This window comes from Chrysochloris asiatica, unplaced genomic scaffold (genome assembly GCF_000296735.1).
Source record: "Chrysochloris asiatica unplaced genomic scaffold, ChrAsi1.0 scaffold00215, whole genome shotgun sequence".
Taxonomy (NCBI): domain Eukaryota; kingdom Metazoa; phylum Chordata; class Mammalia; order Afrosoricida; family Chrysochloridae; genus Chrysochloris; species Chrysochloris asiatica.
Window position 1 is genome coordinate 4,239,014 of NW_006408733.1, and position 25,826 is coordinate 4,264,839.

Consider the following 25,826-nt stretch of genomic DNA (forward strand, 5'->3'; position numbering starts at 1 on the left):
AGAGCTCCTTGTATATAGTTTTGTATGTTATTTTTATATAGCATGATGATTGAGATTCATGTATGTTGTACCAGTTATTTGTTACTTACATTTTACTACTAAGTAGTTTTCCATTGTATGATTATATTACTATGTTTCTGTTGTGCATAGGATCTCTGTGGATCAGAACTGACTCAGTGGCATCTAACTATATCACAAATTTATTACCTTGCACCAGATGATGGATATATATAGGTTATTTTCAGATTTGGGTTGTATTCAGATTATGTTACTGTGAATATTTGTGCACAAGTATTTATGTGGTCACATCTTTTCATTTCTCATGGGCAGTCCCTAGGAATGGGATTGTTAAGTCACATGATAAATGTATGCTTAACTTTTTAAAGAAATTATTAAGCCTTCCTAAAGTGGTTGTACCATTTCACATTTCCACAAGCATTGTATCAAGGTTATAGTTGCTCCAGATGCTCTCTAATGCTTGATATTGTCAGCCTTTTTGATTATAGCCATTCTAGTGGGTGTCTCACTGTCATTTTATTTTGCATTTCCCTAATGACTAATGATGCTCAGCATCTTTTCCTGTAATTTAATGTTTTTTAGTAGACGAAAATTCAATGTTCATATTCTAGTGAATTGTATCTTCCTTTCCAGACAAAGGTTTTGGTTTGTTCTAGTCAACTTAAGAGTTCATGGTTGTTGTTAAGTGCCATTGAGTCTGTTCTGACCAATAGCGACCCTGTATAGGACTTCCGAGGAGCATCTGGTGAGCTTGAACTGACAACCTTCCAGTTCAAACCGACTTCGCAGCCCAGCACATTAATAATCCATAGCACCACACCTACAAACCATTAAATGCTTATCTGCTAACCAAAGGTTGGCATTTAGAATCTACCCAGAGGTTAAAAGTTGTTGAATTAGATTTGGGCACAATTAGCTATTGGCAGTTAACTGTAGCTCACAGTTAAAAATGTAAATCCTAAAAATAAGCAATATAGAAGGTCCAGTAGTGATAAACCATAGTAAAACGCTAAGAGGAGGCTTTTGATAGAGGTCTTAGGAGCCTGTCAGCAGTATCTTTCATGGTTACTCCATTAGAAAAGATGAGTCAAGGACCTTCTTTTCCCTCCAGTCTTCACTCATAAGCCCTTACCTTGTCACTTTCTGTGTATCTGTCTTATCTAAGCTTCTTGAGCCAGAAATGAGTTTAAAGGATATCATAAGGAGGATATTGTTCTAGTCATTTGTATATATTATTTACTTTTGTCTAATCAGTAATTTTGAGAAGAAGATGCTTTCTAGGAGAAGATACTGCCTTATCTACATTATCTCTTGACGTAATCTCCATCAGCTTTTTTGTGAAAATAAGAAGAGTAAACCCAATAACTGCCCTACATGTAAAAGTGGTTATTTTTTAAAAGAGGGAATAGAGACAAGTACTGTTAACCAGTGGTGCACGGGAGGGGATTGTAATCATTGCAATGAAACAAAATAAGATTGTTGTTGTTGTTGTTAAGTGCCGTTGAGTTGATTCTGACCCGTAGCGACCCTGTATAGGGTTTCCGAGAAGCAGCTGGTGAGCTTGAACCACTGATCTTGCGTTTCAAATGGCTTTGCAGTGTGGTGCATTAACCCACAGTGCCACACCAGGACTCCAAAATACGATTGGTTGAGTGCACAACCGATATTCTCCCATGTAAATATCACTCACTTCACAATAAAAGCTTCAAAATAAAATAAAAGTGATTATTTTAAAAAATGTTTAAAGTACTTTTGAATTGCATTTAAAAGTAGAATTTTTAAAGTAATCCTAATTTGGTTATGAAGGATGTTTCAGAGTTAAATGACTGTAAGACATTCATATTTTGTTCAAAAAGCAATTTATATATTTTTTAATACATGAACATATCATTCTTACTGTTTATATCAGTGATTTTTAACTGTTCAAATGACGTCTTACTTGGTCTTTCCGCTATCACGCTTGTCTTTCTTCAAGCAACTCTCAATACTTCATCCTTTAAAAAATGCAAATTTTTATCATGATCGGCAGGCAAATAGGATGGATTGTAATATCTCCATTGTTAGTTACTGTCTAGTCAATGCTGACTCACGACAACCCCTTATGTGCAGAGTAGAACTCTCCGTAGAGTTTTCAAGGTTATGACCTGCCAGAAGGCCTGACTTGTCTTACTAGGTGCCTCTGGGTGGGTTCCACTGACTGTAACTTACCCAGTAAGAAGGTAAATCTTAAAAGTAAGCAATACAGAAGGCCCACTGTAACTACTAACCTTTCGGAACACTTAATGGTTTGTGCCACCCAAGGATTCCTAGTGTCTCCATCACAGGATTATTTTAAGGATTCATGTAAAGTACTTAACAGAGTGCTTAGCACATAGCTTTTAGGAAACAGAAGTTATTGCTACTAAGATGTCATTCTTTTGTGTAAAGCCACTCAAGTGTGGGCTCAAACTCCATAAAGTGATCCTGTGTGGTGTATCTTTTGCCAATTCTCTAACTTTCACTTTTGGAGTCTGTATATTTTATTTGCAATTACGTTAGTAATCTTAATTTTATAACAGCTCCTCTTCTTTTTTAAAAAAAAAATCAATTGTTATTGTAACTGAGCCATTTGTATTGTAACTCACAGTTTCTCCGCAATCTATAGTTTAAGAAGCCCCTAGGTGAGTCTAATGTTCAAGTTTGAGAACCACTACTTAATCTGTTCTCTGTATTTCCTGAAAACTGGTTGCTTTCATACATTACTAAATGAAGGTTCAGTTCATTGTTGGTTTTTTTTTTTGTTTTTTTTTAATATATTCCATAGATGTTGCTGTTACTTTCTATCTGTCAGAATTGTTTGATGTCTGGCCCTACAGGATGGGGCAGTGTTTCATTCTGTTCTACATGGAGTTACTCTGAGTTGAAACCGACTGGATGGTACCTAAGAACAACAACAAGATGGGTTAGTGGTTTTAGCCTATTATACTTACACAGGTAAGTTCATAAATGCACAGGTTTATTCCAAACAAGATGTGTTTAAACGTGTCTCTGTGATCAGTGGATGGCTGCGGACAGGTTCTCTCAGTAATACACTTGGTCTTATTAAAGAGTGCATTCAAAAAAAAAAAAAAAAAGATCCAATCAAAATAGTGACTTCTGAAGGGATTGACTTGGGCAAGTTATATTCAAGGCAGAGAGGTCAGCTCAAAAGGTTATGGTAGTTTGTGATTCCCAGGAAGTAATCCTGGTAAATTTTCTCAAAGAACAAAGAAGAATCCCAGTGGTTAAGAAAATTGCAAACTGCATTGGGGAGAAAAGGCCAACAAAGTTGCACTGGAGAATTTTTTTCCATCTAGACAATGTACTTTCTCAATCTTTGAGGGTAGCTAAGGCTATCTTATGAGAATTTTGTTGGGAAAGCTTACCACATCCACCCTACTGTCCTGATCTTGTCCCTTGGGTTTCTTTTGTTTCCAAAACGCAAAGAATACGGAAAAGAAATGCAATTAGAGTTCCTTGAAGATGCCAAAAGTAACATAGTATAAATTGAAGAATACAGAATTCTTTGTGGAAGAGTTTTTTATTTCTTCAAAGTTCCATTGAGGCAATTCTGACCCATAGCGAACCTGTATAGAGTATTCAAGGAGCAGCTGGTGAGCTTGAACTGCCTACCTTGCAGTTCAAACTGACCTTGTAGTGCAGCACATTAATGGAAACACTGCTTTTCAGAAGTATATAGACATAGATGGAGGACATGTTGAGAAACATTGTTAAGTGTCATCAAGTCAATTCCGACTCATAGCGACCCTGTATAGGGTTTCCAAAGAGCAGCTGGTGAATTTGAACCACCGACCATTTGGTTCAAACTGACCTTGTAGTCCAGTGCTTTATCTCACATTGCCACATTTCGATATTTTAGCTTAATAAAGGGTCTGTGATTTTATAGCAATAGTTTTTGGACTTACCCTCATATGAGGTCTCTTCAGAAAGTTCAATGAAAATTCGTATTATGGGAAAACTGTACATAGATTGTTTTGTTTTTGTTTTTGCACCAAAATAAACTTGTACTAACTTGTTATAGGAATTCTGAGTGCACTGAACTGCATACCATATAGTCAATAGTTCAAAACCACCAGCGGCTCCTCAGAAACCCTATACAGGGTTGTCATGAGTCAGAACTGACTCGACAGTACTTCACAACTTGTTATAACTTGTCTGAACAGAATCTAGTTTGAGGCATTAAGAAGGATAAGACATCAGTTTGAAAAGAACTCCTGTCAGAGCAGTATAAATTCTGCTAAAATTGAAGCAAGAACAACCATCAGATTTACAGTGAAGCTTGAATGGAAGATGGTGAAAGCATTGATACTTTATGAAAAGTTTATGAAAGCATTGCCCTAAAGAAACCAGCAGTTTATGAATGGATGGCTTGTTTTAAGGGACGAGACAGTGTTGAAGATTAATCCCACAATGGCAGACCATCTACATCAGTTTGCAAGGAAAAAATTAAACTTATTCATGCCCTAATTGAAGAGAACCTATGATTAACGGTAGAAACAGTAGCCAGCATCACAGAAATCTCAACTGATTCAGCTTACACAATTCTGAGTGAAAAAGTAAAGTCGAACAAACTTTCAGCTCTGTGAAGGCTCAAACTATTGTTCCCAGATTAGCTACAAGCAAGAGCAGACCTTTCAAATGAAAATTAAGCAAGAGCACGTTCCTGAAGCATTTCTTCAAAGAATTGTAACAGGAGGTGAAAATTGACTACCAGTATGATCCTGAATGCAAACAACCAAAGTGATGGCTACTGGAGGTGAGAGTGGCCCAGTCAAAGCAAAAGTGATTAAGAGCAAAGGTCTTGTGTTTTATTCCATTTTCTAAGATTTTATCACCTTGAACTAGTTTTAGATTTTGGGATGTTCTATGCTATACTGTTCCTTGATCTTAGCATTGTTTGTATTCCTTTTTTGTGTAGTTTATGTCTAGTAATCATCTGGGTTGATAGTAATTTTCTCTTCTTCCAAAAAGCCTTTTCTGATTTCTCCATAGTGGGTTAGGTCCCACTGTGACTTGTGTCTATATTGAGTTGGTTCTGACTCATAGTGACCTTGTGATGGGTTTCGAAGGATTGACTAGTGGGTTTGAACCACTGACCTTATGGTTAGTGTAGTGGGTTTGAACCACTGACCTTATGGTTAGTGCTTATTCCACAGTGCTCCACTTGTTCCCATAGTGTATTACATTTTCCTCATTGACCCCCATCATCTTGTCATTACTTGTCCCATGTCTCCTTTCTTTGCCTGTGAACTCTTGTCAGCTTCAAGATATATTTTGGAGTTAAAACCTACAGATCCATAATGGGTTCATTGTGGGGAATGGGTGCCTAGGTTTCCGAGTTGAGCAGTTAGATGTCTTTTTCAAAAGGGAGAGAATAATATTTTAAAGGCCTATCTTGAATACTTTATCTAAAGTAGCAATCTCTCTCTTAATGCTTTTCAGAGCATATTGTTTATATCTTTCATAACACTTTGTATGACCTATTGCTTGTTTTCTGTCTCCCCTAAGTTTACATTGTTGTGCCAGTGTGTAGCATAGTGCCTGACACACAATACGAGGGGACTTCAAAAGTTCAGGGGAAAATTCCATTATCTCTCAATTTCATTTCTTCCATGAACTTTTTGAAGCTCCCTTGTATATACCAAGTAAATATTTGTAGAATGAATAAATTTAGTAGCTTGAGGGACAGAAGGGAAGTGTTAAAAAGTTCTGTTTTGAACATTTGGTCTAGTTTTAATTGCTGGTGAAACATCTACTTATAGATTTCCAGTTGACAGTTAAATGAGCTCCTTGAGTTCATAAGAGAGATTGAGATTACAAATATATTTGAGTTTATCATCAGTTAAAAATTTATGATAAGTAGTAAAACTATAGGAATGGACGTCATCTTCTAGAAGAAAGAGTATAATTAGCAAAGTAGAAAGAACTCAGAGCCTTGACCTGCGAGTGCAGATCTGGGATGCCTACAAAGAAGTACTGACTAGAGAGAGAGGAGAAAATGTAGGGATGTGGTGGTGTTAAGGAGCCCAAGAAAAGAAAGTGTTTCAAAAATGAAGTAGTGATGAACTGTCTTGTAGGCAAGCTGTGGATATGTCTTGATGAGAAACAGGTAAGTTTCCATTGGACTTATCAAGTTACCATTGGACACTTAGTGATAGCAACAATTGAGAGATTAAGTATAGCCATCCTGACTTCTAAGGAACATTCAGTTAAACTTCCTCCAACGTAGACTTGTTTGTTCTGTGTTATTGGTGACCTACAGGATTTTACCTGTTTCTTAAGGGACATGTTTGAGGGAGAAAATGAGATTAATGTGGAATAAATGAGAGGCAAAGAAATGGCCTCACTGTTAAACCTTTCTATTTTTATTTCTGAAATAATCTGTAGTGCCGATTTACTTTTTTACTTTTAGAACTCTGATTTCATCACATTTTTAGTTAGTTCTTAAAAATTAACTTCCTTGACTGGCTTACAAGCTGTCAAGGGGGAACCTAGATCCAGAGGGCCTGGAGGAAGGTAGAATCTCCAGTGAGTAGTACTCAGTCTGACTAGGCAGGGCTAATGCAATGAAATGCAGACAGGTCTCTTGTGATAGATCCAATAGTGAATAATTGTTATCAGGACTGATTGTGAGGGTCAGAAATGTAAAGGTAGATGTTTTATAGCAAGGTGGGGAGTGATTAACTTTTCAGTCTAGGAACGGAGGTCCCTAGGACCATCAAGGGAGAAGAGCAGAGAGCGGGACCCTACCCAGAGAAGCAGTGATGCCTGAAATGGAGGCAGAGATGATGACGTGGAGCGATGGAGTATCCAGAGAGGTTCTGCACTGTTCTTACAATTGTTATACTGAACCTGTTGTTGCTACCACTGTATCAATCCATCTTCCTCTTTTTTGCTGACCCTCCACTTTTTCAACCATAATGTCTTTTCCAGGGACTGTCCCTCTTGGCAACAAAGTCTCATCATCCTCAGTTTTAAGGTGCATTCTGGCTGTATTCTTCCAAATCAGATTTGTGTGTTCTTCTGGCAGTCCATGGTATTTTCAGTATTCTTTGCCAACACTGTAATTCAGATGCACTGATTCATTCTTTTACAGTCTTCCTTATTCATTGTACAACTTTTCAATCACTGCAAATATCATAGCTTGTTGTTGTTAGGTGCCATCGAGTCAGCACCGACTCATAGTGACCTTATGCCCAGCAGAACGAAACAATGTCCGATCCTGGGCCAACCTCACTACTGTTGCCACACTTGAGTCCATTGAATACTGCCACCTGGCTGATCCATCTCGTTGGGGATCTTTCTCTTTTTCTCTGACCCTCCATCTTACCAAACATCCTTCTCTAGTGACTGTTATCCTTCTCTAGTGACTGTTCCCTCCTGACAGTATGTCCAAAGTGTGAGAGACGAAGTTTGGCCATCTTGGCCTCCAACGAGCACTCTGGCTGCAATTCTTCCAAAACAGATCTATTGGTTATTTTGGCAGTCCATGGCACTTTTAGTATTCTCCTCCAACACCATAATTCAAAGGCATCAATTCTTCTACAATCTTCCTTATTCACTGTCCAGCTTTCGCATGCTTATGAGGTTATTGAAAATACCATGGCTTGGGTCAGGCGCACCTTAGTCCTCAAGCTGACATCTTTGCTCTTCAACACTTTAAAAAGTTCCTGTGCAGCAGATTTGCCTAATGCAGTATGTCCTCTGATCTCTTGACTGCTGCTTCCTTGAGTGTTGATAGTTGATCCAAGAAGAATGAAGTCCTTGACAACTTCAGTCTTTTCTCCATTGATAAGAATGTTGTTTATTGGTCCAGTGGTGAGGATTTTTGTTTTCTTTACATTGAGATGTAATCCATACGGAAGGCTGTGCTCTTTGATCTTCATCAGTAAATGTTTTAAGTCCTCTTCACTTTCATCAAGCAAGGTTGAATTATCTGCATATTGCAGGTTGTTAATGAATCTTCCTCCTTGATTGTATCAAGATCATGGCTTGGTTAAGGCACACTTATTCTTCAAACTGACATCTTTGCTCTTTAACACTTTAAAGAGGTCTTGTGCAGCAGATTTGCCTAAAGCAATACATTGATTTCTTGACTGCTGCTTTCATGAGTGTTGATAGTGGATCCAACCACAATGAAGTTTTTGACAACTTCAGTGTTTTCTCCATTGATATGTATGTTGTTTATTGGTCCAGTTGTGAGGTGCAACCCATAGTGAAGATTGTGGGCTTTGATCTTCATCAGCAAGTATTTTAAGTCCTTTTCACTTCCAGCAAGCAAGATTGTGTCATCTGTACAACAGAATGAAACATTGCCTAGTCCTGAGCCGTCCTCACAATAGTTTTTATGCTTGAGTCCATTAATGCTGCCACTGTGCCACTCTATCTCCTTGGGGATCTTCCTATTTTTTGCTAATCCTTCTCAGGGACTGTTCGTTCCTTCCTGATGTTGTTGTTAAGTGCCGTCGAGTCAGTTCCGACCCATAGTGACCCTGTACAGTGTTTCCGAGGCTGTAAATCTTTACGGGAGTTGAACGCCTCATCTTTCTCCCGCGGAGTGGCTGGTAGTTTTGAACTGCTGGCCTTAAGGTTCACAGCCTGATTTGTAACCACTACGCTACCAGAGCTCCTTTCCCTCCTGATAATGTGTCCAAAATATGGAGACCTGGAGTAGCACCATAAGATAAGCACTTGACCTCAAGGTCTGTGTGAAATGCCAGGTCAGCGATTCACACTCCCCAGTCACTTCTCAGAAACCCTATATAGGGTCACTGTGAGTCAGAATTGACTCAAGGACACTTAGTGATAACAACAATTGAGAGATTAAGTATAGCCATCCTGACTTCTAAGGAGCGTTCATTTGAGCTTCCTCCAACACAGACTTGTTTGTTCTTCTAACAGTCCATAGTACTTTTAATATTGTTCTTCAGCACCATAACTTAAAGGCATCAGTTCTTCTACAGTCTTCCTTTTACTCATTGTCCAACTTTCACATACATATGAGGAGATTGAGGTCAGGTGCACCTTAGTCCTCAAACCATTATTTTTGCTCTTGAACACTTGAAAGAGGTCTTGTACTGCAGATTTGCTTAAAGCAGTACGTTGTTTGATTCTTGGCTGCTTCCATGAGGGTTAATAGTAGATCCAAGGAAAATGAAGTCTTCAACAATTTCAATCTTGGCTCCATTTATCATGATGTTATTTTATTGGTCCAGTGGTGAGGATTTTTCTTTTCTTTATATTGCGGTTCAGCCTATACTGAAGACTGTGATCTTTAGTCTTTATTAATAAGGATTTTAAGCCCTCTTTGCTTTCAGCAAGCAAGGTTGTATCATCTTCATAATCACAGGTTGTTGCTGAGCCTTTTTCCAATTCTGAGTCCATGTTCTTACTATAATCCAGTTTCTTGGATTATTTGCTCAGTATACAGATTGATTAAGTATATGAAAGACTACAACCGTGGTGCACACCTTTCCTGATTTTAAGCCTTTCATTATCCCTTTGTTCTTTTTGAATGACTGCTTTTTTTCTATATACAGGTTCCTCATGAGGACAGTTAAACTTCCTCCAACAGAAAGAAATACCCTTTCTTTGCCGTGTTGTTCTTAGCTTGTTATGATTCACACAGTCGAAAGCCTTTACTTAGTCAATAAAGGACAGCTGAACATCTTTCTAGCATTGTCTTCTTTCAGCCAAGATCCATCTTATGTCAGCAGTGGTAGCCCTCGTTCCACATTCTTGTATAAATCCAACTGTTGTACTGTTGCAACTGTTTTAAAATTATCTTTTTACTTTTTTTAAAGAACAGATTGTTGCAAATATATTCATTGCATCATCATTTACGATAGCAAGGCTGAAAACAACTTGTATATACAAAGTAAGAAACTGGTTTTTTAAAAAAATCAGGGGTACAGCAATATTATTAGGTAGTCATTAGGATGAAATGTATCTAAGAATGTAAATCAAAAATTATCTGCACTCTGGCTGTAGAATTTAGCTTAATCAACTTTTAGAAAAGACATACATCTGTTTGTCAACAAGGTTTCGTATTCCCTTATTTAAAAATGTTTCGGCTGTGCTGCGAGGCACAAATGCACTGCTGTCTTCATTTCTGCAGCAGAGGTGAATCTTAGTCCTTGAAGGGCTGCCTTAAAGGGACCAAACAGGTTGTTAATGAGTATTCTTTCAGACAGGTGAAAGTCTGATAGACTTAAGATCTGGACTATAGAGAAGATGCTTTAACACCTCAAAATGAAGTTTTTGCAGTGTAGGTAGAGGTGTGAGGGTGTGCATTGTCATGCAAGGTCACAATGTGCTTGGGCAGCAGTCCTTTGCATTTAATCCAAAATTTAGGCTTCAACTCTTGGGTGAGCATATCACTGTAACTAGCACTGTTGATTGTTGAACCTTTTTCCTGATATGTTCCAGTACTGGTCCTTGAGAATCCCAGAAAACGGTAAATAAGCATCAATTTTCCAGCTGATGGTTGACTTTTGAGCTTTTTCTAGGTCAGCGATTGAGGATATTTCCATTCCATACTTCACTGTTTACTCTCAGGCCCTTAGTGACGAATCCATGCCTCGCCACCAGTAACAATTTTTAAAAAAAATCTTTTACCTTCCTTAGAGTATCAGCCCGAGTTTTGTTTTCAGGTGTACAAACACTTCTGTTTATGCTCTTCTGTGAGTTTTTTCAGTACCTATCTCACACAAAATTTTTAAAACCCAAGTCTGTTGTGGATTATTCCATAGGCAGAGCCATGGCTGATTAGCAAATGATTTGCCACATAATCCACTCATCTATGTGACAGAATCATTTCACGTGAATGCCCAATGTTGTCATCGACCGTGGACATAGACGGGCGTTTTAGTATATCCGAGTGCAGATAGTTTTTAACTCAACTTTGTTTATGAATAAACCATCAGACATAAACTAGTTATACACAGTGATATGTAGACGATTTCTATATATAGAAGTTACTATACATAAGAAATTACTCAAATTGTTTCTGATAAGGGGAACTGCCATAGTGAACGTTTTACTGTGTGTGCATGCATTACTGAGAGTGTATTATTCATCTCTGCCATTGATTTTTCATAAAACAGTGGGTAATGTGCTTAGTTTTACCTCAGGCTAAGAAGAATTATTTGCATACATCCAGCGTTACTTGATTGTACAAAATCCAAGCTCTAAAATGATCCATAGTACCTTGTATTAAATGTGCAGGCCACACTGTAATGGCTAAAATACTGTGCTGCTTCCTGGTGTAAAAGACATAAATGGTGATGAGCAACTTGACTTGAACTACTTCACTATTCTTCACAGGAGGTTACAGATAATTACTTTCCGAAATAAACAATACCTTTCTTGAACAAAGGATTTATGGAAGAGGGAAGGAGTCCTTTTCACATTTGGGCAAATATAATACTGCCAATGTATTTGGGCTAGAGATTTTATATAGAAATTTAAAGGATGGAGGCGTAATAATTTAAGTTTAATGTTAATTCCATGCTGTGTTGCAGTAAGAACAATACAGATTCTGTTTCTGTGGCTCCAGTTAGATATCCAGTAGTACAAGTTAGCTTCAAATTACACAGACTGAAAGAAAGAAGTTGAGTAAACGAAGAAGGGGCAGTGTGTGTGTGTGAGTGAGAGAGAAAGATGGTCCAGAGGGAGAGGGAAGGAGAAGAAACAAAGAATTGAACATGCGAGCATGCATGCAGTCTTTTCCGTAACACCTTCAATGCTAACCTGCTTCAGAGGGATACTAATCGTAGGCAAGAATAAGCAGCCACAGATTGTTGAATGCTTACCAGAAACTTTGTTTTCACCAACATTTCAGCAGAGTTTGAACCTCTTTTTACAGCAAAACCAGTATAATAAAACTCCCTGAACAACCTTTAACTACCTGAAACTAACACCCAATTAATTTTTAAACATTGGTATAAAATTCCATTTTAAACCATTAGAAAAAGGAAAAATGTCACCACATAAGCCTCTATAGTATGATTAACCTCTCTCTCAGATTCCTGTGTCACGTAGACATCTAATGGATTTTGAATGTAGTTTCCATTCCTAATGGTGATATTATTATGGATCTGGCGCATACTAGTACAGTAATGCTGAAAAATCTGCTATACCGTCCTGTTTGTGTCTTAAAGAACCTAACAGAAATTCACTTTTGCCTTTAATAACTTTTGAAAATGGTTTTTAAAAAAGCAGAAGCAAAACAAAACCAGGACAGTAACCCAAATTCTGAGACCAAATGGAAAAGTCAGATTTGGTGGTTCTCAGTGACAAAAAGGGAATTTCCAAGGGGTAAATTAGGAGGAGTGGGGTGATCATAGATGGTTTCTCTTTGTTGGCTTTTATATCTCAGTGATTTTCGTCTTCAACATCCTACAGTGCTTCTTTGTTTTGCTCTTCACCATCACCCTGCATGTCTGAAGTCCCTAGTGTCAGATTATCATGTAACAACTGCATGATAAGTCCTTATAGTTTTCTTCACTTAAGAGTATCCAGCCATTCCTTGATGCTTAATGAGTTTAGGTATATTCCTCTAATTCTCAAAACTACTAGTTCTAATTAAATAATATTATCCCTGTAGTCTTGGTGTGGCTCTGTGGATTAATGCGCCAGACTGCAAAGCCATTTGAACTGCAAGGTTGGTGGTTCAAGCTCACCAGTCACTCCTCGGAAACCCTGTATAGGGTTGCTATGGGTCAGAACCGGCTAAATAGCACTTCACAACAACAACAACAATCCCTATTTTATAGAAGAGGAAGTTGAGGTACAGAGTGGTAAAGTACTTGCTCAAGTCTTAATTGCTCCTAAGAGAATGGATTATCAAATACTCAGACCTTGTACTCTGATTGCTTGCTTTATTATTTAATGGTAGGATTACGGCCAAGTACTTAAATGTCTGTGCTTCAGTTTCCTTATTTATTGACTATAAATAATACTTCTCCAGTTTGTTTTAAGAATTAAGTGAGTCAATATGTATAAAGCACATTTAACAGTTTTTATTATTAAAGGAGAAAAACTAGATGATTAGTTAACAGATGTAGATTTTCTTGATAAAATTCAGCATCCATTTATAACAAAATTCTAAGAATAGAATGGAATTTCCTTAATCTGGGTAATGTCTGACAGATAAAGGGTATTTACCAAAACACAGTCACTGCTAACATACAGGGAAAAGAGCAATACAAATAGATTGACTTTAGATTGTTAAAGACCAAAAAGTTGAACAATATCAAATGTTAGCAAGAATATGGTGCAATGAGAATTGTTATATAGTCCTTAAAAACCCAAAAAACAGTTGATGTCCAGTCAACTCCAGCTCATAGCACCTCTGTGGTTTAGAGTTGCACTGTGCCTGATAGGATTTCCAATAGCTGTAATTTTTTGGTAGTATATTACTAGGCCTTTCTTGTGAGGTAGGTGCCGCTGCGTGGGTTCTAGCCACCAACCTTTGGGTTTAGTAGCCCAAATGCTAAATTATTTGTGCTACCCTGTATAGTCTCAGTTGTTTTTGTTGTTAAGTCCCGTCAAGTAGGTTCCGACTCATAGCGACCCTGTTTAGGGTTTCTAAGGAGCAACTGGTGAGTTTGAACTGCTGACCTTGTGGTTCAACCCAACCTTGTAGTGCAATGCTTTTTCCCACAGTGCCACACGGGACGTCATAATAGAAGTATAAATTATTTCAACCACTTTGGAAAGTAAATTTAGTAAAGTAGAAAAGTTTATGCTCTATGACCCAGTAGTTTTAGTATATAGCAAAGTTACTTACTTCTCACAGAATATTCTTATGGTATCCCATGCTTCCCAGCCCTCTTGTATTCAAAGAGGCCTATGTGATTATAATGGGCAATTGGCTGTAAATGACATGTAATTTCTAGGCTGGTGTTAATTCTTTCTGTTGTCTTCTGTGAAAATACTCATACCCCTGGCTCACTTTTTTTGGAAGAAAATTTCCTTAAAGAACAACTGAACTCACGCTGAGCTTTAAGGCAGAAAGAAACATATATGGTAAGCAACTGAATTTGGAGGTGTTGTTAGATTTTTGGGGTTTTTGTAGCTATAGGAATCCTGGCGTGGCGCCATATGTTAAGCACTGGGCTGCTCCTTGGAAACTTTATATAGTGTCACCTTGAGTCAACATTGACTCCAGGGCATGCAGTAGCAACAGTAAAATAATATTGTAGCCTTTCATGATTACTATACACACTTTTGTGTATATTTAGTAGAGTAATTCTTATTCGTGTGATGCGATATATACAAATTCAGTGGGATATGTTCAAGACCATAGTGTGGCTCTTGTGGACTTGTTCTAATTTTCTTCAGTTTCTACCTGAACTTGCACATGAAAAAGGTATTTACAAAGAATAAGTCATTGGTCTTGCAAAATTCTATCATGCGATCTCCAGCTTTGTTTGTATCACCAAGGCCTTATTTTCCAACTACTGATCCATACTGTTTCTAACTTTTGCATTCCAGTCACTAGTAATTTCCATTGCATCTTGATTGCATGTTTGATCAATTTCAGACTGAAGAATTTGGTAGAGTGAAAAGTTTCATCATCATTGGTTTTGGAAGTTGGTGTGTAAATTTGAATAACAATTGTATTAACGATTTTCCTCGTAGATTTATATAGGACATTAGGATATTATTCCATCACTGGCAGCATTTTATTTCAAGATAGCTCTTGAAATGTTCTTTTTGATGATGATGCAATGTGATGCCATTCTTCTTCAGTTTGACATTCCTGGCACAGTAAATCATACGATATTCTGATTCAAAATAGCCAATACCCATTCATTTCAACTCACTAATGCCAAGGATATAAATGAAGGTGCAGAAGGCTTTGCTCGATCCACATCATGAAGCTCAACTCTACTTTGAGGAGGCATCACTCTCTTAGTCTTATTTTGAGTGCCTTCTAACCTCAGGGGCTCATCTTTCAACACTGTATCTAACAGAGCTGTTGTTGTTAAGTGCCATGGAGTTGGTTCTAATCCTTACCAACCCTATATAGGGTTTTCAAGGAGTGTCTGATGAGCTTAAACTGCCTACCTTGTGGTTCAAACTGACTTTGCAATCCAGCTCATTAACCCACAGTTTTTCAGTGAAATCCTAGTGTGACGCTGTTGGGTAAGCACATGGTTGCTCATCATAAGGGCAGTGGTTCAAATCCACCAGCCACTCCTTGGAAACTCCTTGCTCTGAGTTGGAACTGACTTGACACAGCACTTAAACAGCAACAACCCTTCAAAAGTGGTTTGCCTCTTATTCTTGGTGTGGTTTTCGTCAGGAAGCGCCACTTAAAACTGTTCATCATGGGTGACCCTGCTGGTAATTAAAATATTGGTGGCATGTCTTCCAGCATCACAGCAACATACAGGCCACAGTGCTAGATTTTACGATGATGGGTATGTATATTGGTATAATTTTGGAGAGCAAAAGTTGTGCAGAAGTAAGCATATAAGCATGCTTTGCTCATTGCAACATTATTTAAATTTATTTCTAATTTAAATGATTACTTTCTCCATAATTAGAAAACTAATTAAGTAAGTTACGGCATATGAGGGAGCTACAAAGTGTTCATGGAAAAATGTGACCATTAAATAGCTCATGGTAACTCTGTATATCCTGATTTGTTGTTGTTGTTAAATGCCATCGAGTTGGTTCCGACCCATAGTGACCCTCTTTACAGGGTTTATGAGGTATGGCTGGTGAGCTTGAACCACCAACCTTGTTCAAACTGGCATTGAAGTCCAGTGCATTAATCCACAGTGCCACACCAGGACTCCATATATCCTGATAGAGACATACATAGATTTTTTTAAAATGTGATGTGTGATATGATCTTATTTATATAAACACAAGAGGGACTTCAAAAAGTTTATTAAAAATAGAATTAAAAATAATGGAAATGTTATGCAAACTTTTTGAAGCCCCCATCCTACAATAGAAGTCCTAGTGTAGCACTGTAGGTTAAGCACTAGACTGTGAGTTCAGTGTGAACTACAGTGTCGGTGGTTCAGACTCAACAGCCGCTCTTTGGAAATCTGTACCAGGGTCACTATAAGTTGGAATCAACTTGACAGCACTTAACAACAAATTATGTAACAACAATTCTATAATATGTACAAATATGTAATATATATGGAGTCCTGGTGTGGCACTGTGGGTTAATGCACTGGACTACATGATCAGTTTGAATTGCAAGGTTGGCAGTTAAAGCTCACCAGTTGCTCCTTGAAAACCCTGTACCAGGTTGCTATGAGTCAGACCCGACTCGATGGCACTTAACAACAACAACAAATGTTTGTATATATGTAGACAGAAGTCTGGAAGGAAGCCTACAAAAGTGTTGAGAGTGGTTGCTCTGGGAAGAGAGAGAGGTGGCAGGAAATTTTCACACTTTGTTATTGTTTGCGTTCCCTTGGCAGTAAAATTTAAAATATATAAATATGGGAAATAAACTTCCTAAAGTGTAACGTAACTAGTAAGTGACAGAAGTAGGAATTACAAATATCAGACTCCAACGGAGGAATTTTCCAGAGAAATGTTTACCAATGTAATATGAAGTTTAACTGATTTACAGTAGAAAAACATTGAAATTTTTTGATTATTTAAAAAATATTTGCATACGGTAAAATTCACATTTTTTGTGTAAAGTTCTTTGAGTTTTACCATATGGTAAGCCTGTTGTAACCCTGAACCCTAAAAGGATACTGAACAATTACAGTGTGCTATGAGTCAAAATTGATTCGATGGCACCTAACAATCAAGAATTCCTACTTCTACCTCTTTTCATTCAGACCTTTCCTCTACTGATGCTGCCACCACTAATCTCCTTCATGTCCCTCCGGTAAGTGCCTTCGAGTCAATTCCGACTCATAACAACCCTGTATGTATATGATTTCCGAGAAGCAACTGAAGTTTGCACCACTGACCTTGTGGTTCAAACTGACCTTGCAGTCCAGCGCATCAACCCACAGTGCTACACCAAGACTCCATTCTGCCCCTGTAGAAGTAGGAAATTTAAGTAGTGTCTTAATCACTATGTAGTTGGACTTTCTTTAAGTATGTAATGGACTTCTTACAATTTTAACTTTAGAAATGGGAAGGATATTTTTGAAGTCATGGATAGAAATATTTAAAATTTGAAATATTTACTAAATTCATTTCTTCCAACTTGCTAATTACCTTAAGAAGAGTCAAATTAAAATTATTAACATAATATTTTACACTTGGAGAGAGAACAGACATAATTGTCAAGAGTCCTATCTTAAATATTTTAAAACTTCAGTGTGATATTATATGGTTTGATAGGTATTTTACTTCTTAAACCAGCTGTTTCTTACTCTTTTTATATTTGTGTATAAAAGATGCTTTGAGTTTTAAATTTTTCTTTCTGAAGAAATCTTTAAATGAAAGCTGATGTGTTTACATGTTTATTTTAAAAGCTCAGAGGAAAGGCTATTTAGCTTTCTGAAAGTATAGTGTGCACAATAAAATATCTGTTTACCAGGGGAGTGAAAAAAGCCCTGTTGTCTTCTAGTACCAGTTGGTATTACTTAGATTTGTTTGGTGTGTCATATCTTATTTATAGTAGCTTGGAACTGGAAACTTGTTACTAAACAAAAACTGATGTTCCACTGTAGCTTAACTATGCATTAGTGGCTTTTTTAAAAATCATAATTACTTTTACTTGAAATTAGGAATTTTTGAGAAACTGACAACTTGCTTGAATGTAATCCATTTCTATTTGTTTTAACACAGAAACAAACTGTAGTACAATCCAGACATATTCTCTTGTTTAGATGATAGTTGTAAAAATTATGTATCATTACTAAAAGAATAATTCTTTGGTGGTTACCAGGGTGGAAGGGAGGAGACAGTAACTCAAAGGTTAGGGGATAGACATATGATAGCTTAGGCAATAAAAAGGAGAGGGAGGGCAATGCACAAGAAGGGAGAAAGGGGGTAGATGAATGGGGATAATAGGGGAAGATTTAGGGAGGTATGCATGGGCTAAATGGGATAGAGGTAGATTGTACTATATGCACAGCCTTGGAACAACAGGGCTCTGTGATACAGAGATCGAGACATAGTCTGAATTGGTAAAGGAGGGGAAATGATGTTAAGGTGTTTAACTGTTTTGTGATATTGGTTTCCCCTGCCTATTATTGTCATATAGACATTTAAGTAGGATGCAAAGGATTATTGGGAAATGGATTACAAAAGTTTGTAAGCCCATCTTCATCCTGTAACTGACTGGTTGGATTATAGAAAAGGGTACTAGAATGTGCCCTGGGAAATAGGCTTCTTGTTAAGTCTTTGTGGAGAATGGGGCTTAAGGTGGAATCCTGTACTCCATCCAGAACCTTGAGAGGTGGGACATTCTCAATTGAAAAGACATGCAGAGTAGCTCAAAAGAGGGAACAAATCCGTACAGCAAGGATCATTCCCACCCCCTTCATACACAGAATAGACAGGGATGGGCAACTTGGACATTGGCTACCCAAAATGAGGGGACTATAAAGTCAAGAAGTGACTGGCTTACAAGCTTTCAAGAGGGATGCTAGATTCATAGGGCATGGAGGAAGGTAGACTCTCCACTGAGTAGTATACAGTCTGTTTAGGCAGGGCTGATGAAATGAAATCCAGATGGATCTCTTGTGATACAATAGTGAATAATTGTTTTCTGGATTGCTTGTGAGGGATGGAATTGTAAAGGTAGACATTTTTAGCAAGGAAGGGAGTGATTAAATTTTCAGCCTAAGAGTGGAGGTCCCTGGGACCGTCAAAGGATAAGAGCGGAGAGCGGAACCCTACCCAGAGAATCAGTGATGCCTGAGATGGAAGCAGAGACGATGATGTGGAGAGATGGAGCTGTTGGGGACTTTAGACACAGAGAGGGAGAGGGGCTGTGTGCTGAAGACCGGGGGGCATGCTTGTAGTGTATACCCTTTGGATGGTTGATGATGCATAGAGGAGGGGATTGTAACCATAGCAATGAAATGATATGTGATAGGATGAATGTAAAACTAACGTTCTCCCATGTAAACTATCACATAATTCACAATAAAACATTAAGAAAAAATAAATAAATAAAGACATGCAGACCAACCCATAATGGCTAGAGAAACAGAAGATACTTCTTGAAAGAAAGACCAGGGGGGAGGCAGGGAGCAAACTGTTTGTGACAATTTCAAGCAAGCTGTTTGTTTGCCTTGGAGCCATCAAGTAAAGAAAACTCAACCCATCAGGGTAAGCCTCCCCTCCCCTGAATCTTTGGGGAAGGAGCTCGGATGACATAGTGGTTATGAGTCGGGCTGTTAGCCTCAAAGTCAGCAGTTCGAAACTACCAGCTGTTCTGTGGGAGAAAGATAAGGCTTTCTGCTCTAGTAAAAATTTACAGCCTCAGAAAGCCTATGTGGGGCTGCTATGAGTCAGAACTGACTCCACAGCACATAACCACTACCACCAAATCATTATGGGAGCATAAAGCCTCATCTTTCTCAGAGCAGCTGGTAGATTTGAACTGTTGTCCTTACAGTTAGCAGCTCAGCTTGTAATCCACTACATACTGCCGGAGCTCCTTTGTTTATGGATATACTTGCCCAGAATTCCAAGCAAAATGTGAGGATTCTTAATATCAAGGATCAAGCTTGTTCCTTGTGTACACTGGATTGATAAGGAAGGGTAACTTAGACATTGACTATCAAAAATGGGGGCTATCAGTGCATGAAGTGGCTGGCTTACAAGCTTTCATGAGTGGGGGTGCTTAGTTTCAGAACAAGGTGGGTAAGATAGAATCCTCACTGAATAGTTTTCCTCTTGTCCAGGTGGATCTGGTGAAAGGGGATAGGATTTTATGATTCAGTTGCGAGTAATTGTTTTCAGGACTAACGGTGATGGTCACAACTTTAAATGGAGAAGTGCTGTTAGCTAAAAGGGGGGAGCAGTTAATCTGTCATTTCAGGAACAGAGGAACCCAGGACCACAAGAGGGAAGAACATGAGTGGAGCTTAACATCCTCACCAGAAAAGTGGCGACAACAGACGTTTTCATGGTTCCTTTTTTTTTTTTCAGAGGTGACATAAGGTGCTACATGTAATAATACCTGTATGATGTTGTTAAGTTCCACTGAGTCGATTCCGACTCATAGCAACCCCATATATGATTTAGGACTCCAATACCTGTATACTACAGTGAAATCTATGAGAGCCAGAACTCAACTCTACCATTTGAATTAGTTCCAACTCATAATGACCTTACATACAACAGAATGAAACACTGCCCAGTCCTGCACCATCCTCACCATTGTTACATAATCGCTCCTGCCAAGGTGCCAGTCCATCGTATTGGGGTTCTTTCTCTTTTTTGCTGACCCTCCACTTTACCAAGCATGATGTCCTTCTTCAGGGACTGATACCTCCTGGTATGTCCAGAAAGACAAAATCTCACCATCCTGGCTTCTAATGAACATTCTGACTACTTCTTCCCACACAGATTGGTTTGTTCTGGCAGTCCATGGGACTTTTTAAATTCTTCTCCAACACCAGAACTCAAATGCATCAATTCTTCAGTGGTTGTCCTTATTCACTGTCCATCTCTCACATGTATATGAGGTTATTGAAAATACCATAACTTGGGCCAGGTGCACCTTTATCCTCAAACTGTCATCTTTGCTCTTTGAACACTTTAAAGAGGTCTTTTGCAGCAGATTTGCCTAATGTAATACATTGTTTGATTTCTTGACTGCTGCTCTCATGAGTGTTGATACTGGATCCAAGCAAAATGAAATTTTTGACAGCTTCAATCTTTTCTCCATTTATCATGATATTATTTATTGGTCCAGTTGTAAAGATTTTCATTTTCTTTACATTGAGATGCAACCCATACCACCAAAAGCTGTGGTGTATAATCTTCATCAATATTTTAAGTCCTCTTTGCTTTCAGCAAGCATGGTTGTATCATCTGCATATTGCAGGCTATTAATGAGTTTTCCTCCAATTCTGACGCCATGTTCTCCTTCATGTAATCCAGTTTCTGGGATTGTTTGCTCATCAAACAGATTGAATAAGTATAGTGAAAGAATGCAACCCTGGCACACACCTTTCCTGATTTTAAACCATTCAATGTCCTCTTAGTTTGCTCAAACATCTGCCTATTGGTCTATGTACAGGTTCCTCATGTGTACAATTAAGTGTTCTGGAATACTCATTCTTTGCAATATCTTTAATAACATGCAAAAATTCTGTTCCTATACTACTGCTTCCCTCTATTTTATATTTTTATTGTTGCAAATTATATCTTTATATACATGTGCCAGGTAGCATAAATTTATAATTATTTTTCATGCATTAAATCATATGAAACATAACAAGTAGAGTTGTCAACCCAAAATGCCATAAAACTGATCTTTGTATTTATCCATGAACTTACCTTTACTGTACTTCTTTATTTTCCTCCTATGGCTTTTAGTTACTGCCTAGTGTCATTGCATTTCAACCTAAAGGACTCCTATTAGCATTTATTATAGAGTAAGTCGGCAACAGTGGGGGCAAACATAGCATCTATTGTCAGGATGGCACAGGACCTGGCAGTGTTTTGTTGTGTATGCACAGGCTTGATATGAGTCGGACACAATTTTTTTTTTAAGTTTTTATTGTGATTTATGTGATAGTTTACATGGGAGAACATTAGCTTTATATTCATTTATCGTTTCATTGCAATGATTACAGTCCCCTCCATGCCCCGCACCCTCTGGATCTAGGCTCCCTTTTGAAAGCTTGTAAGTCAGTTACTTCTTGCCTTTGTAGCCCCTCCATTTTGGGTAGCTAGTGTCTAAGTTGCCCATCTCTGTCAACCCTGTGTACCGAGGGGGTGGGAATAAGCCTCACTGTAAAGATTTATTCCGTCTTTTGAGCTACTGCATCCATAAGTATAGGTCAAGTTCATCAGATTGTATCAGATTACCCTTTTTTCCTCTTCTTTCATCTTCTAGTAGAGTTCTGATCATCTAGCCATTGAAGCCAGGTCAAGTGGGTACTGCCTGCAAGTATGGATGCTCTTGTGTATCTCCCCTCACTTCATATCAGCTGGACACTTCACTCTCCGCTCTAGTCCTCTGTGGCCATGTCACTGTCTCTGGGCCCAGAAGTCCCCAGGTCTTACCATACTGCTGGCCAACCAGGTTTCAATCCGGGTTCACAGGAGTCTATTGAATGAAGTCAAGTCGGACTTAGCTCACATCTTCGCTGCTGTTTTCCCCCTACATCCCCTTCTCAGTGACCATCGTGGTCACCAGCAAGACCACATGCCTGCTCAGGTATTCCTCTTGAGTCTTAGTCTTGGAAGGGCGTTTGCTCTGAGGGGACCCAACCACTTGCTTTGATGGCTCCTTGGCAAACAACTTGCTTGTTCTTCTCAGTCAGTTGGACTGCTGTTAATGTTTTTTTTTTTTTAATTTTTCCTGCCGGTGTTTCTTTCAAGAAGTATCTTCTGTTCCTGTAGCCACTCCAGGCTAGTTTGCTTTTCCTTTCAAGTGGGAATTTCCCACCTCAGAAGATTTTGGATGGAGTTCAGAATTCTACCTATGGTCTTATACAATGTAAAGGCTCTGCAGGAAGCCTCTTTCATTGGTCAAGTTCTAGCCCCCTTTTAGGTATTCCAATCAGTTATATGTTGAAAATGGACTTATAAGCTTTCTATGGAGATGTTTCTGGCTCTTCCTTTATCCCCCACTAAGGTGTCTATTCTGCAATGGTAGGCAAGAGAAATTGATATTCAAAAGACAGCCAAAAATCTTAACATTATTTCCCTCTTTTACCCATTCAAACTACACCTCAATCCCTGTATCCCAGAGCCCTGTTGTTGAGTTGGAAACAATTTGATGGCACTTGACAACATGTCTCAGTGTAATGAACTACATTTGCTTTTGTTGATCTGGTAATATCTTAATTTCATCATTATTTTTGAAGGACAGTTTTGTCAGATACACAATTCTTGGTTCACATCTTTCTTCTTTTACTACTTTAAATATATCATCCTGTTGCTTTCTGGCTTCTGTTTTATCCAAAGAGAAATTGGTTTAATCTTATTGGGGATTCCTTGTAGGTGATGATTTACTTCTCCCTTGCTGCTTTCTAGGTTCTCTTGTTAGCTTTGAGTTTCTTTAGGCTCCTTGGTTGAGTACACTTATGTCTTTCATCAAATTTTGGAAGTTTTTGGCCATTGTTTCTTTTGCCTAAACTTTGTTTATTTTGGTATTATTGAGAATCATCATATACACAGCAAAACATATTACCACTTCAATAGTGTGAAATTTAATGACATACATTCCGATTCTCATTTTCCTTTTCTGAGTTGCTACTCCCTCATTAACATAAATTCACTGCCTCCTAAGGTCCTGACTAATTTTTTTAGTTGCTTTGGTCAGTTTGATCCCATATAGATAGTTCTTAAAAGAGCATATTATTTAAGGCAAACATTGTTTCCTAAGTAAGCTAAATATTGTTTGGTTTTATGATGATTTTAGGGCATATTTTTCATTTGAGGCTTAAGGATTATCTCAAGGCAATAATTTCAGGGGTTATCCACCTTCCATGGCTGCCATTCAGTTTTTCTGGTTTTATGGCAAAGGAAGCAGTTGTTCATGAAGACATATCCTTCAAACTTTTTTTTTTCTCCCTTTGCTCCCCCATGTAAATTAATGTGACTTGAGGTCTGCTTGCAAGCTTATACGACCCCAGACATTGCAACAAACTAGAAGGTAAAACAGAAACACTAAACACTTTATTAGGCCTATTAACTGATGTCCTATGAAGCCATGACCCTAAACCTCCAAACCAAGGGACCAGACCCGTTGAGGTGCTAGGTTGTACATAAAAGCCTCAACAACTACTCTTTTTTCTTTTTTTTTGTCATTGTTATATATATTACACAATTTTTGCCACTTCAGTATTTTGCATGAATAAATTTATTGTTGGACTCTGTTCTGTTTCATTGATCTGTCTGTTGCTATACTAGTACCAGGCTGTTTCGATTACTGTAAGTGTTACCATATGTTTAAAAATCAGGAAGTGCAAATCATCCTTTGCTTTTACCTTTCAGCATTTTTTTTTTTTAGCTGTTCAAGCCTCTTGCCATTTCGTATAAAGTTAAGGATTGGTTTTTCTATTTCTGTAAAGAAGGCTATTGGAGCTTTGATTGGGATTGCATTGAATCTGTAAATCACTTTGAGTAGTATTAATATCTGAACATTATTAAGTCTTCCAATCTATGAGCATGGAATATCTTTCCATTTTTTGAAGTGTTCTTTTATCTCTTTCAGCAGTGTTTGACAGTTTTCATTCTGTAAGTCCTTATATTTCTGGTTAGATTTATTCCTAGATGCTATTTATTTATTTATTCCTAGATGTCTTAGATGCTATTGTAAGTGAAATTATATCTCCTGTTTCCTTTTCAGATTTCTCATTTCTGATATGGCCATTATTTCTTCAGATATTTTTTTGCCCCTTTCTCTCACTTTTCTCCTCCAGGGACTACCTTAATATATATGTTGGTTGACTTGATATAGTGTCTTACAAGTCCTGTATGGTCTATTTTTTTTTTCTCTCTCTCTCTCTCTCTCCTTTTCAAATTCTATTATACCAGTTAGTGCACTGGGTTAAGTATTGGGTTGCTAACCAGAAGGTTGGTGGCTCAAACCTACCAGCTACTCAAACACAGCAGTTAATTCCAGTCTGTTTCTGTAAAGATTTGAAGTCTTGGAAACCCTGTGGAACAGCCCTACTCTGGCCTGTAGGGCCACTGTGAGTTGGAATCGACTCAACAGATATTTAAGTTCATTGATTATTCCGCCATCATCAAGCTGTTGAACCCCTCCAGTGAATTTTTCACTTTCGATATTGTGCTTTTCAGCTCCATTATTTACTTTTGGTTCCTTAATTTTTATCTTTCTTGATAGTCTCATTTCATTATTGTGTCTTTTCCTGATTCCATTCCCCACCACCCCCCTTTGTGTTTTCCATGAGCTCTTTGAGCATATGCAGTATTGTTGTTTTAAAGCAATTTTCTAGTAAGCATCCTGGGCTTCCTTAGGAATTTTATCTGTTGACCTATTTTGTTATTTTGAATAAACTGTCTTTTCATGTTTCTTTGTATGCCTTGTAATTTTTGTTGCTGTTATTTTTGAAACATTTAACGTCAGAGTTTTTGAATATTATAACCATGGAAGTCAGATTTTTACCTTCTCTGTTTGTTTGTGTGTGTAATTTTTTTTTTTTTTTTTCTTTTCATTGTTGAAGGCTGTAATGACCTGTTTGTTTACTGACTTACCCTATTTTTGCAGACTGTCTTCCTGGACATGTGTGGCCTCTGAGGTCTCTGTTTTCTAGCTTGTATTGATTTGGTGTTTTCATAGCTTTCCTTGAATGTCAGAAGGAAAACAAAACAAAATAAAACAAACCACCTCTCTTGAGTCTTGGCAAATCTTATTTGTGCTGTGGTATTCTTTCAACAGTTAGCTTGACATGAGCCTTGTGTAAGGTTAGTATTTTTTCATCCAATTTCTGAGCATCAGCTTGTGTGTAGCTTCTTAAATTCTTTTGTATATATGGTGCTTTTTTTTTTCCTAATTTAAGTTTTTTATTGTGGATTGAGTGAAAGTTTACAGGGCACATCATCAGTTTCACATTCAACCATTCATATAACTTGTTTCATTACATTGATTATAATCCCCTCCATAT

At 37.9% G+C, this 25,826-nt stretch overlaps 1 protein-coding gene across 1 annotated transcript in view; it reads left to right on the plus strand.

Moving 5' to 3' along the window:
* Positions 1-25,826, plus strand: part of FNIP1 (folliculin interacting protein 1) — a 177,299-nt gene that overhangs the window by 4,297 nt on the left and 147,176 nt on the right. The window contains exon 2 of the mRNA XM_006872948.1: positions 11,580-11,634. Within this exon, the coding sequence (XP_006873010.1) occupies positions 11,580-11,634 (55 nt within the window). The remainder of the gene's footprint in view (positions 1-11,579; positions 11,635-25,826) is intronic.